General features: G+C 37.6%; 1 protein-coding gene across 1 annotated transcript; it reads left to right on the top strand.

Moving 5' to 3' along the window:
* Positions 1–743: 743 nt before the first annotated feature.
* LOC105522520 (60S ribosomal protein L17-like) lies at positions 744–6,336 on the top strand (the record flags this gene model as incomplete). The annotated part of the gene is made up of 2 exons (XM_011957051.1): positions 744–754; positions 5,883–6,336. Coding segments are annotated over 2 exons (435 nt in total), but the record flags the coding sequence as incomplete, so codon positions are not given.
* Positions 6,337–14,209: the final 7,873 nt, after the last annotated feature.

Below are 14,209 nucleotides of genomic sequence, written 5' to 3'. Positions count from 1 at the left end.
ACTTACACTTAGAAATGGAACATTTAAGCTATTTAATAATTTATCAAAGAGTTTTAATGGTTTTGAATTCAGTTGGTAAACCAGTAACAAGCAACTCCCAATTATTTGTAAGCACAAGTGGTTAACATCAGAGAAGATAAAAAATTTTATCCAAATTTCAACAAAAGTTTCTTCATAATTGAAATATAGACTAGAGAAATGACCATCATGATTTAGTAAGCCTAGTCAATGATGGGTTCCTTCCATTCCTTCTTTCCTTTCATTTGTAGATTCCATTCAGATCTAAAAATACTTCCAAGGGATCTTTTTAAGATAAGGCAATCAAAATTCAAAAATTGTCAGATTGTGAATTCATTAAAATCGAGTTTTAAACTAGGATTTTAAAAACATATTGAAGCATATTAAATCATACAACTCTCACTAATGAGAGCAAAAAGAGCTAGGTATCTTAAGCAAAAATAAATAAAATAATTTTTAGAGTATTCTTTCTTTCATCTATTTTAAGCCTATGTTATTTTCTATCTTACATATGTCTTATAAAGTGCATAATATATTGGTACATAGCATATGCATATAACTCACAAATTAATTTTGTTCATACATAAAAATGTTTATTAATATGGATATAAAATATAGAGACTATTGGTCTAAAATGTCTTGGAAACCAGTTAGGGAGAAATCTATAAACTTTGGTTTAAAAAGCAAATGGTCTAAATCTGCAATATGGAAGACCAAGGTTACATATGAGAAAGGCTTTTCTTTATAGTAGAAGCAAGAAGCCACAAGAGTAATTCTCACCCATTGAAATTATGTAGGTATAGTTCTTCCTTAGAGTGAGATCAATTCATTTTATTCATAGGAATATTATGTAGCTCTATTGTCCTTAAGTGCCATCCAGGAGATAATTCTAAGTATATATCTACAGTCAAGAATAACATTTTGATAGTGAAGTAACACTGTACACATAGATTTTCTCTTAGAATATTTAAAGTACTTATGCTTTCATCACTAAGTTTTCTTGAATCTGTTTTGGAATGTGTTTGGAATGTTTGGGACACATTTAAGTAAACAAACAATCACATACATAAACACTGTATTAATCTTTTAATCATTTGATCCCTCCCTTCATGTAAAACCACTGCAGAAGGAAAAAAATTTTTATCACAAAATAGCTACATCATTCCCATTATTTAGAATGTCTTTCCTTTCTTCTTTCATTTTATCTGAGTTTTCTCTGTAATTTGGGGTTCACTTCCAAAAAATTGTATTCAACAACTCTTTGAGTGTACTACATGCTTCTATGGTAGATTGATTGCAAAAATGGCCCTGTTTTCTATATCGACATGCTCTTTGCAATGTGGCTTTGCAGTTCCTCTTATTAGAAAGTGAGTATATTTTCCCATCTCTTGAATATGGACTAACTTTGGCACTTTTTTTGGCCAACAAAACATGGCAGAGGTGGTAATGTGTCAGTTCCAGTCTAGGTCTACTTCCACCATATGTCTTTGAAAACTCACTAACCCACAGAATAAGTCCAGGATGGGTATGAGACTACATGCAAGACAGCTGAGGTGTTCTAGATGATTACTAACGAATTACTAACGAATGTCCCAGGCCGGGCATGGTGGCTCATGCCTGTAATCCCAGCACTTTGGGAGGCCAAGCAGGTGGCCTTGAGGTCAGGAGTTCACTTGAGGTCAGGAGTTCAAGACCAGCCTGGCCAACATGGAGTAACCCCATCTCTACTAAAAATACAAAAATTAGCCAGGTGTGGTGGTATATGCCTGTAGTCCCAGCTACTTGGGAGGCTGAGGCAGGGGAATCGCTTGAACCCAGGAGGTGGAGGTTGCAGTGAGCTGAGATCGTACCATTGCACTCCGACCTGGGCAAGAAGAGTGAAATCCCGTCCCACCCCCACCACTCCCCCCAAAAAATGTCCTGAACAGAGTTGCCTAATCTGCATGTGGCTAACAGCAGATGCATGTAGAGGTCCAGCCAAGGGCAGAAGAGCCACCCAACTGAGCCCAGACCAGATTAGCAACTCATAGAATTTTGAGCTAAATGAATGGTTACAATTCTAAGCAGCTAAGTTTTGGGCTGGTTTGTTAAGCAGTATTATTGTGATAACTGTTAACAATCCTTACTAGGCATACTAAAAAGATGGAAAAATGTGGTCCTTTCTGCCATTGAAGGACTCATCTTCTGTATAAGGTCTTTTAATCTGGGGCTCACAGATGGACTTTAAAGAGATCTTAAATTATTTTAAATTATATGTGAGATTTAACATGTCTTCTCAAGTGTTTTTCCTCTGGGGAAGTGTAGTTTTTAGTTTTTATCAGATTCTTAAATAAGTTGATCTCTCACCAAAAGGTTAATACAGCACAGTCGTGAAGATACTGATGTAGTTATAAAAAGTATAATACATCAAATCCAATAATAGAGGTATGTGACAAGTAGAATGGCAATACAGAGAAGAAAACTTTTAAATCTCCTGAGGAGTTCTAAGGCTTTCTCAAAGAAATTATTCTTCCCAAGTGTCTTCACAGACACAAAGAACCTTTCAGGCAATGGGATAGCAGGTACAATAACATGGAAAAGTAAAACTGCCCAGTTTATTTACGGAAAAGAAATTGTACATGCAGCAAGATACATAGTTAAGGTATGGAAGATAAAACTGAAGAAGGCTGAGGTCAAGATGTAGTCCATGCCAGGGAATTTGTTTTTTAAAACTGTAACGATCTGCCACTAAAAGTTTTTAAGCAAAGAAAAAACATTGTGAAAACTCACATTTTAGAAGTCCTAGTGGCAGAGAATAGAACAGCTTGCTTGGAGAAATGACTGGTGCAAGCTGGCAATAGTACAGGCAAGAAATGATGGAAGTCTGAATTCAGGGAGTGGTACAGGATGTAGAGGACAGAGGTGAGGTTTGAAAGTAGAATCATCAGGAGCTATTGACTGATTAGGTATAAAAGTGAGAAAGCAATCTGGGATTAGTATTTCTTGATTGCAAAAATTGAGATGGTGATAAAAATCACTGAGGAGAGAATGCCAAAGGAGCATCAAGGAGAGAGAAATTTTTTAAATCCCATTTTGAACATGTTAAATTACAGATTGTGCAGCAGGCCTAGAACTCAAACAAATAGTGAAGGATGAAGATTTAGAAGTTACTGACTATAAATTCCGAGGAATTTGAGGAGTCAAGGAAAATGCAGCACGTAAGAAAAAATTGAGGGGAATACATATGTTCTAAACATGAAAATACGCATGCCTTGGTCAAAGGCACTTAAAGAATTGCCAGCCCAGTGCAAAAATGACTCTTCTATGACTGGCTCTTGAAAAGAAAAAAAAAGACAGAGAGAGAACAAAAACAGAGAGAGAAAATACCAACCTTTCCTCAGTACGTGGAGCAGCAGGTCAAGTCCTGTGAGCTAAGGCTGGGGTTGAAGTCAGTGTTCTACCCTTGAACTGCAAATGCATACAAGTCTCCAGTCCGTGCTGTCTATATCCTGCATACACTTCTTGCAGATCAGCTCCACACATTTGTCACTTCCTAAGAGCAGGAAGTTATAACAGCACAGAGAGCGAGAGATATTTCCAAAAGCTTTGGATAAATTAGCATCAAATTCAGATTTTATAAAGTTTTTATGTACAAACACTGACTTATCCCAAAACAAAAACAAAGCAAAATAAAAACCTCCAGAAAATGTTTAAGAGGATACCTAACATATGCAGAGCCCATGACAAAGTACTGTGGAAATGAAAATATGAATAGAGCATAAAATCTGATCTTAAAGGAAAAATCAGCTACCATCCATGGTGACTGTGAGATACGTAATTTGCAAGTTATAGGTATAAAGCCCATGAGAATGGATAAGGCCAACCAGAAGGTGGGGGAAACGCAGAACTCACAAATGGTAGCCTGTTTTTCTCAGAGTTTTGTTTGGCCTATACAGTGTTTTTTAAAACGATGTTATCTGCCAATATTTAAAAATTGGGAGATTTCACCCCCAAAAATCAAATTCAACTTCTCTTGGAAAATTAATTAAAAGAAATTGCAACACTTGGCTCATGTTGCCACTCAGCAATAACTGGAGCTGAAAAGCAGTGGCTACCTTTAGAATGACCACGTGTCCTTCAATTAGCCACCTTTCTCATTGTCTTCACTAATTGTATTTACCTGCCTGCTCCTTGTAGGCATCTGAATTTGTGACCGTCTGTGTAGAATCAGAAAAGATTTCTAAGAAAGGAAAACTGAATCATGTGCATCCAGCTATGGCTGTTTATAAGCCAGTATCTCTTCCCCACTAAAAATTAGCTGTTTAAGATCAGACTTGATGCTCCATTCATCTTTTCATTCCATTACTCTTCCAAGGGCTCTGCACATATGAGGTATCCTCCAAGCATTTTCTGCAAGTTTTTGTTTGTTTTGTTTGTTTTTGGTTTGGGATAAGTCAGCATTTATATATATAAATTTAAACTTATAAAACCTGAATTTGATGCTAATTTACCCAAAGGCATATTCATTATTCATTTCCCCTATTCACTGTCATTACCCTAAACATCTGCTCTGATCAAATAAGGGTCTTATTGAAGCTTTATGACCTTCTGCAGTCAGTAGCTAGAGTTGCACATCCAGAGTTAAGTAATATAGTTAGTTTTGTGTCATACAAAGGATATAATAAGAATATAATAAAACCTCAAGAAATATGAAAAAATTATTTTCAGTTTATTGGGCTACTTTTTAATTTTCTGTGCCATTCTTCATTTAAAAAGATCAAAGAGAAGGACTTGAGATCATATACTTTGATGACTGGAACACTAAGGGAAGGAGAAAGGGAAGAAGTTTACATTCTTAAAAAGAAGAAAAAAATCAATGTGCTAGTTAGAATTGTATCAGAATCCAACAAAGTTTCACAGGCTTGTGGCAATAAGTTCCTACTGCCAATTAGGAATATAAAAGAATTAACTGTATTATCAAGATCAAAGAAATATTAGAGCCACTTATCTGCATACCCTCAATCCCAAGGTTTTGCTCTATTTTAATTTTCTCACCTTTTTCCTGCTAAGTAAAGAAAGTGAGATATTAGCTCATATTAAAAAAAAAAAAGATATAGCAACCATGACATGAAAGTTAGATCAATGTAGCTGTGGGGACCCGGAGCACACAGACTTCGCTGGCTTCACTCTTACCTCGGTGTCTGCTGCACCCTCCGCTTCCTCTCCTAGGCCATGAGACCCAGCGGCTAGAAATTCACCATGTCTATTCTCAAGGCCCATGCCAGGGAGATCTTTGACTCTCGTGGGAATCCCACTGTTGAGGTTGATCTCTTCACCTCATAAGGTCTCTTGAGAGCTGCTGTGCCCAGTGGTGCTTCAACTGGTATCTATGAGGCCCTAGAGCTCCGGGACAATGATAAGACTCGCTATATAGGGAAGGGTATCTCAAACGCTGTTGAGCACATCATTAAAACTATTGCGCCTGCCCTGGTTAGCAAGAAACTGAATGTTACAGAACAAGAGAAGATTGACAAACTGATGATCGAGATGGATGGAACAGAAAATAAATCTAAGTTTGGTGCAAACGCCATTCTGGGGGTGTCCCTCGCCGTCTGCAAAGCCGGTGCCGTTGAGAAGGGGGTCCCCCTGTACTGCCACATCACTGACTTGGCTGGCAACTCTGAAGTCATCCTGCCAATCCCGGCTTTCAATGTCATCAATGGCGGTTCTTATGCCGGCAACAAGCTGGCCATGCAGGAGTTCATGATCCTCCGAGTTGGTGCAGCAAACTTCAGGGAATGTGCATTGGAGCCCAGGTTTACCACAACCTGAAGAATGTCATCAGGAAGAAATACGGGAAAGATGCCACCAATGTGGGGGATGAACACGAAGTATCTGAAAGATGTCACTCTACAGAAACAGTGTGTACCATTCCGACGTTACAATAGTGGAATTGGCAGGTGTGCCCAGGCCAAGCAGTGGGGCTGGACACAAGGTCCGTGGCCCAAAAAGAGTGCTGAATTTTTGCTGCACATGCTTAGAAATGCAGAGAGTAATGCTGAACTTAAGGGTGTAGATGTAGATTCTCTGGTCATTGAGCATATCCAAGTGAACAAAGCACCTAAGATGCGCCGACGGACCTACAGAGCTCATGGTTGGATTAACCCATACAAGAGCTCTCCCTGCCACATTGAGATGATTCTTACTGAAAAGGAACAGATTGTTCCTAAACCAGAAGAGGAGGTTGCCCAGAAGAAAAAGATATCCCAGAAAAAACTGAAGAAACAAAACTTTATGGCACGGGAGTAAATTCAGCATTAAAATAAATGTAATTAAAAGAAAAAAAAAAGTTAGATCAATGATGAAGATTTACAGTCTAAGGTTTATTCTCATTTTCAATAGTTCCCCCAAACTAAAGGTGATAAAAATACATTTTATGTAATCACATTAGCTCATTAATCACCTAAAGGCCTGGCTGTTGACCCTTCACCTTTCCCAATGGGACTGAGGAAGTCAATCAACTGATAAAATAAAGTCTCCATCAGACTTTAAAAAGAAAAAACCCTTTTTAATGATTATGAATAATGTATATGTGAGATTCAGGTTAACTTCCCAAAATTTATATCGAGAAAAGAATCAAGAACATTAACTATACCAAAAAAAAAAAAAAAAAATGGGATTGTTGCAATCTCTTTTTAAAAGTGAAAGAGAGAGGGAGAATAGATTTTAATGAGCTTCCCTGTTCACCTTGATTAAATCAGAACTTTAGAGAAAGTAACCTAGCAGAACTTCAGAAATGTGAAGTTCAAGTTCAACTAATGAAGGAACAAAGACTTTAATTTTAGCTGAATGATCTTCCCATGTCTGTGTCAGTTTCACACTCTATTAGATCCTTTGGAACAAAAGGCCCAGACCCTCCCACTGGGCATCTTTCTCTGGAGCCCTAGGCACTATTGTTGATTTTATCTTAAAGGGCTTGGGAACACATTTTATAAACATGAAAACAGAGAGCAAGTAAGTGTGAGAAACATCCAGTGAAAGAAGGTCAATGCTGTCAAAGCCCCACTGAATTTCTTTTAAAATGATGTAGGTAGATGCATTTCTGGTTGGTGTGTTTAGTCAGACAGAGGTTTGAAAATGATATTCATTTGTCCCTTTTCTTACATGTGAAAATAATCCCAATTTCTCAGGGAAGAATCTCCTGCTGGGTTACCAACTGCTGGGCTCATCTTCTGATACAACCAAATAACTTATTTTCAGTCTGAGACTTGGGGATGCTTTCTTTGGACAAATCAACATTGGCTTCATATATGGAAATTCTCCTTCCTGAGGTTACCCATTGCAAGTGAAACCATGGAATTCCACGACACCTGTAAACCATTTCTCCTCTTCTGACTGGATTTGGCACAGCTAAGCATGGAATCAGAACCAGAAAGCCAGAGACCTACCTGCCAAATGAATGCTATTTCAGGATGTCTTCAATGTTGTTGTTTTCCTTTTAAATAAAAATGAAATAAAATCACATAATAACACCACAATAAATTCTGCACATGCTAAAATATAAAAGAGAGGACATTATTTTTTGACCTTTCAATATATGTGAAACACATTTTGTACTGGAACAAACAACTTGAAAATGTATTATATGCACAAATGGCATGTGAATGGAACAGTTGCTTATGAGACTGGGAAAGAAGAGAAACTGTATTCATTGACAGAGGGCTGCCAAAATTAGATATTAAAAACCCCAAATCTTTCTCAGTTTAAGGAATAAAATTAGTCTCTTAGAGATCCTACTCCTAAATCAAAAGATGAAAATTACCAAGCTTTAGTACACAACCACATGAATAATTCAGCCTATGAAAGCCACTATTATGCAGCATGGAATCGCTAATATGCAATAGAAAGTTTTCTCAGACTCTCAGAGGAGTTCCAAGATTGAATTTCTCATGACAAATAGTGGTTCTGACAAATGAAAATTCTACCATGAAATATAAAGTCGACATTAAACTGACAATCTAGTTAGTCAGCAATCATTCAGTAACTATGAACCAGCTGGAAAAGACACACCCAATACAAATCTATATCTGTTCTGTCATCTATTCAGGACATATTTATTGAGGACCTACCACATGCTCAGCACCATGCTGGGAGCTGGGATGTCAGCAAGATAGACATAGTGTTTTTCCCATGGATAGAAATAGAGTCCCACTTTCTACTATTGGGCATACCAAACTACAAGTGATAGTGACAACTCAGATTGAAAAGGTGCTATTATTGGTGGCAGAATGATAAAACTCTTAGATCCAATTCTCTCAAGGCCAAAAAATTGATGGGTTACATATAGTTAGATATAGATATTTAAATCACTTTTATTAGTTAAAAAATTTACATAAAGTCTATGTGAATTGTTTTTGTTTTGTTTTGTTGTTGTTGTTATTCTTCTGTCTTCTCTCCTTGTAGATTAAATTATGGGTGGATTAAAGTAGGATTAATGTTACCAGCACAGAACACTGACTCTCATTTAGAGCCTTTGGCAGTGAACTGATCCAGAGAGATATCACCAGCATCAACATCATCATCATTATCATCAAGAGGCTTGCAAGGCCTACTTTATCAATCTTATTTATTATATCCATGGAACATGTGTTATCACCAAAATGACACCGGGGACTTACAGAACATGTGTCAATTCGTATCTCCGTTTACTGAATAGCAAATGGATTAAGTATTTTAGAAATTGCAAATAGGCTGGCAAATGCAGACGGGCTGGGATTATAAGAAAATGTAATAAACTTCTAATAAAACATTTGAGCAAACTCACACATCTGTGGACAGATGGGAGGCATTATGTAATCAAGTCATTGCTACAGCAAGCTCTTAACTGCACCCGCCTCCTCTTTAACCCCGCCAACCCATCCCTACCCCCGGCCCCACCCCGCTGCTGCTGTTGGGCCAAGGTTGAGGGTAAAGGGCCTCTGTGAGTTTTCCTTCTCTGTCAGCATCCAGAGAAAGTATTCTTAATCTTTCTAAGATGAACTATTAAAATAGACAGCCTTTGACCCACACCCACAAAAACACACACAAAAAAACTCAAATCCTTGACCCAGGAAGCAAGGTTTCACTGCTTGTATTTGTTTGTTTTTGAAAACATAATATTTCCATGAATACACTTAGCTACTTGCCAGAAGTTTTTGTATCTGAAAATTCCACTAGATGGTAATGTTTGAGGTGGGCTCCTTAATGTAGCTTTGGGGAGTAATTTCCGAAGTGATCAATCAGCTGTACAAACCACAAAACAGAATGAGAGATAGATTGGGAGTTTTTTAAAGGCTGTATTCACCAGACTAAGTGAATAATATGAAATTAACACTTAGAAGTTCTCCTTTTGAAGATAATGTAAACATGTGTGGGTGTGTATAAATTTTACTGAATTCCAGAGTAACATTAGAATTTTCTCTTTACAACAACTGACTAACCTTCAACTTGATATTCTGGAATGACTTTCCTCCCTTGATCAAAAGTATATCTCCTGGGGTATCAAACACTTGAGGTGCAAAAATCTGGGGTGAGGCAGAGGGGAAAAAAGGAAAAGGAGAAAACACTTCTATAGCATCTGAGAGAGAAGTTATCACAGAGAACTGAAGCAAGTATGTTTTAGAGATGAAACACTGACACAAACTTTGGAGTCAGCTAAAACAGGATTCAGCCTTATCACTTTTTTTGGCCCTGTGACCTTATAGTACATTTTTCTAATTGGTAAAATGGAGACAAAAATACTGTTGCAGTAGGTAGCTAGTCAGGCATGAGCAGGACAGGAGTAGGCTCCCCCATTCTCCAAACACGTAACAGAAGTGTCAGGCTACCATCAGGTGATGGTCAGGTGGTTGTCAGCTGTCTCTCTAAAATAATAATTGGTCACAGCTGGCACCAGAGAAGGCTGTCTTCTAATAGATAGAAAACACCTGAAACTGGTGATCAGCAGCTTCCCAATGAGATCTTAGGAGTTGGGCGAGTGGGCTCAAACATGTGCACTAAGAGGCAAAATGGTAGGGTTTAACTACCATTTTGGTAAGAGGCGAAATGGTAGGATATATTACTTTCCTCTGGGAATGCTAGACTGGTAAGGGAAGAATGCCTGAAGTGAGCATGCATGCAATTCCAGTAAACACACTGCATATGCAGCCCCTCCCAAGTGCTGACCGGCCACTGTGCATAGCCCATCCCAAGGGAAGAATCAAAGAAGGAAAGCAAGACCCCAGAAGCATGCCAACATATAAAACCCCAAGTCATGCATTTGATCTCTCAAGTCACTCACTTGGCCCTCTTCCAAGTGTACTTTACTTTCTTTCATTCCAGTTCGAAAGCTTTTTAATAAACTTCCACTCCTACTCTAAAAACTTACCTGTCTTCTCCTTCTGCCTTATACCTCCTCCATCAAATTCTTTCTTCTGAGGAGGCAAGAATTGAGGTTGCTGCAGACCCCCTATGTATATGGATTTGCCCCATTGACAATAGTACCTAAAATAGAGATAAAACTAGTGTTTAAAGTTACTGTAAGGTTTAAATGAAGTATGTATATAAGGCACTTAGAACAATGCCCAGCACATAGTAAGTACTCAATAAATATTAGTAACAAATATTGTATTTCAGACCAAAGTGCTAAAAAAAAATCAACTAAAAAACATATTGTTCAACTATTGGGATCCTGGGTTTTAGCAGTAAGGACAGTAGAAATCAAAGAACTCAAACTGTTTAGTAAATGTATAATAAGTTCTTCAAATTTTCCATTAGAAGCTAGATCATTATCATACACTTATGGCTAACTCTCTTAGATTCTTCTGGTCCATCAATGCCAACAAACTGTTAAAATGAAGATCATCACTCAAGAAAAAAAGTGTGTGACTGTCTTCCAGCGTGGGAGCCTAAGAACAAGAGATGTAAAGTAGAACTTGACTATCAAATTCTTAGGTTTGAGAAACGATATTTCCAAGATCACAACTGAAAGGATTTCATAGATGAAAATTGGAATTTCATATGTCAACTCATAGAATATTTTATTATAAAAACTTTAAAGTATACAAATGTGTAGAGAATATCATAATAAACACTGGTATCCCCAGCTTTAAAAATTAAAGCATTATGAGGACACTCAGAGCTGCCATGCTGAACAAAGGCACTGTTCTTTGAGTAGAAAGTGAATGATCTCCATGGAGGATAAAACACTGTATTCTACGTAGTTGGAACCCCACCCCCTACCCCAGGATGGAGCTATGTAGCTTTCCACCTAGACACAACCAAAGAGCTCCAGTAAAAACTTCCTGATATCATTCAGACTCCACAATCCTGAATCTGATTACTATTCCTAGTCCCATTTCTATACTTTTATTATAGATATATCTATTTGTATGGATTTTGTTTTGAACTTATATGAACAGTTATTCTTTATGAATCCCTCTGCAACTCGCTTTTTATGAACTTGATATTATACTTCTAAAATATATTCCTCTTGATGTCTATAACTTTAGTTCATTCACTTTAACTGCTGAATTTCATTATTTCAGTATTTCATTATTTCAATACTGTATTATTGAAATACTGAATTATTTCAATTCAGTTTTTCATTATATGAATAAATCGGTTTATTTATCCATTCTCCTTTTGATAAAGAATTGGAAGTTGTTTTTCTTTCCACATTTTTTTGGATGAGAGCCTTGTAAGTATTCAATAAATGTTAGCAATAACTTTTTTGTTTGTTTGTTTTTGTTTTGAGACGGAGTCTTGCTCTGTCGCCCAGGCTAGAGTGCAGTGGCGCGATCTTGGCTCATTGTAACTTCTGCCTCCCAGTTTCAAGCAATTCTCCTGGCTCAGCCTCCCAAGTAGCTGGAATTACAGGCGCACGCCACCACACCTGGCTAATTTTTGTATTTTTAGTAGAGACAGGGTTTCACCATGTTGGCCAGGCTGGTCTCAAACTCCTGACCTCAAGATCCACCCGGCTCAGCATCCCAAAGTGCTGGGATTACGGGCCTGAGCCACCATGCCCAGCCTGTTAGTCATAATATCATGTCTTATTTTGCACTCAGTTCCTTGATGAGCAGTATCTACACTCCTTATGTGACTTCTGTAAATTGGTATCTAAAAAGCTAAAAGTTGTACTTATCAAATTCCCTCACAGTAAGAGATCCACATATGATTTTGGTTTGGCCAAAGACAGTCATGAAAGGTTTTCAGCCTGAAAATTAGATAGACACTGCACTCCTGCCATTTCTGCTGCTGCGGTTGATAAGCACGATCACAGAGGTATTGACATTGTTGGCAGTAGTCCTAATGTCCACTCACTCACAGGTTTGAGAGGCAAGGCATAGTGTATCCATTTTGTCATTGTGCATTGTTGCAGACCTGCTGTGGGTCTGGTACTGGCAGCAGCAGCAACAACTTTCCTAATGATGTGATGGTTTCCTAATTGTAGCAGCTTCCTGCTCATGGTAGTGGGTGGTTTAGGTCTATGGCTGGCAGCTTCCAGATCATAAAAAAGATGGCCTCAGGCCATGCACTGTGGCTCATGCCTATAATCCCAGCACTTTGGGAGGTCGAGGAGGGCAGGTCACTTGAGGCCAGATTCAAGACCAGCCTCGTCAATATGGTGAAATCCTATCTCTACTAAAAATACAAAAATTAGTTGGTGTGGTGCTGTGTACCAGCAGTCCCAGCTACTTGGGAGGCTGAGGCTGGGGAATCGCTTGAACCCAGGAGGCGGAAGTTGCAGTGTGCCCTGAGATGGCACCACTGTACTGCAGCCTGGGTGCCAGAGCGAGACTCCATCTCAAAAAAAAAAAAAAAAAGAAAGATGGCCTCAGTAGTCCACTCTGTAGTGCAGCTTTAGAAGTCATACTTGAAAGCTGAACTGAAAGTCTATTTTTCCATCCTCTAATGATTTCATTTAATACCCTATGATTAGAGATAGATTTACCATGAGGTTATTGAAGCTTAAAATTTCAGAGACCCTCATTGCAAGGGCCAATGACTGCTTATGTATTTTTATAAAAATTGCAAAACATATTTTAATTGCTACAAATGAAGGCTATTGTCTCTTTCCACTAGCACTTCCCCTCAATTATATTTTCCAGTGTTGATGGAGTGGCCTCAGGCATTTTAAGGTTGCAGTTAAGGAAAAACTGAGTTGGGCATATAATTAGATTGGATTAGCAGATACATTTTTTGTGTTTGCAATCAATCATTCCTAGTGCTCACTATGTAGAATCACCCAACTTCATGACATGAGGGGACAAATCGAGAGATCACATTACATCAGGAGAGTGAGTAGTGAAGAGGCAACAAAGTTTAAAATTGACAGAGCCAGAAGTTAATCTGTGGAAAACTTCTCCAAATCTTATGCTTTACATAAGAAAGAAATTTGACACAGCTTTTCCAATTTTGGCAATAATTCCAAAAATTTGCATGGCGTTGTCAACAATGAGTTGTAAAGATGAAAGAAATTTTATAAACTGTTAATAATAACAAATTTCGGTCACCCACAAAAAAATGATACTACAAACTCATTTATCAAATAAAGTCAATCAAAGGATGTATGATGCAATACATATAGAAAAATGCTGCAAAGGTTTATCCATTTGATTAATAAAATTATACATATTATTGTTCTTGATTTGTGATGTTTATGGTAAATATAAGCTTTTTAAAAGTTGTAATTTGTTGTAATTTATTTTCTCATTAATAAGTTTAAATTCATACATAATTTTGCATTTGTAATGTAACATTCCTTTTCCTGAAGAAGGTCCCAAATTTTGTATTAAATTTGTGTCCCCAAACAATTAGATCTTTCTCTGCCAGTAATAAATCAATTCTTAAGCCAAAGTGGATTCTGCCCTCTGCCAATGGAATTCTAAATTAATAAATTATGTAATTAGTATCAAGTGTGGTTGCATGCAACAGAGTTTCAAGGAAACTGACCTCTGGAGTTGGTTATCTCTTTTAGGTGGGTTTGAAAATAGTGATAATCTTATTAGCAACAGATAATAACCTCTGCCTGGCTGGAATGAAGTACCTATGAAATGCAAGGTTTTGTCAGACCAGCTGGCTGATCTACACCCCTTATGGTGAAAATGAGAAATCAAAGAAATATGGGTTGAGTTGGCTAATTCTAAATGCATTGGAAAATTTTTTAAAAGAAAACATGAAGCTCTACATT

This window comes from Colobus angolensis, unplaced genomic scaffold, assembly GCF_000951035.1.
Source record: "Colobus angolensis palliatus isolate OR3802 unplaced genomic scaffold, Cang.pa_1.0 Scaffold111, whole genome shotgun sequence".
Classification (NCBI taxonomy): domain Eukaryota; kingdom Metazoa; phylum Chordata; class Mammalia; order Primates; family Cercopithecidae; genus Colobus; species Colobus angolensis.
Note: the sequence above shows the minus strand (reverse complement) of the source record. Positions and strands in the feature narration are given on the sequence as shown.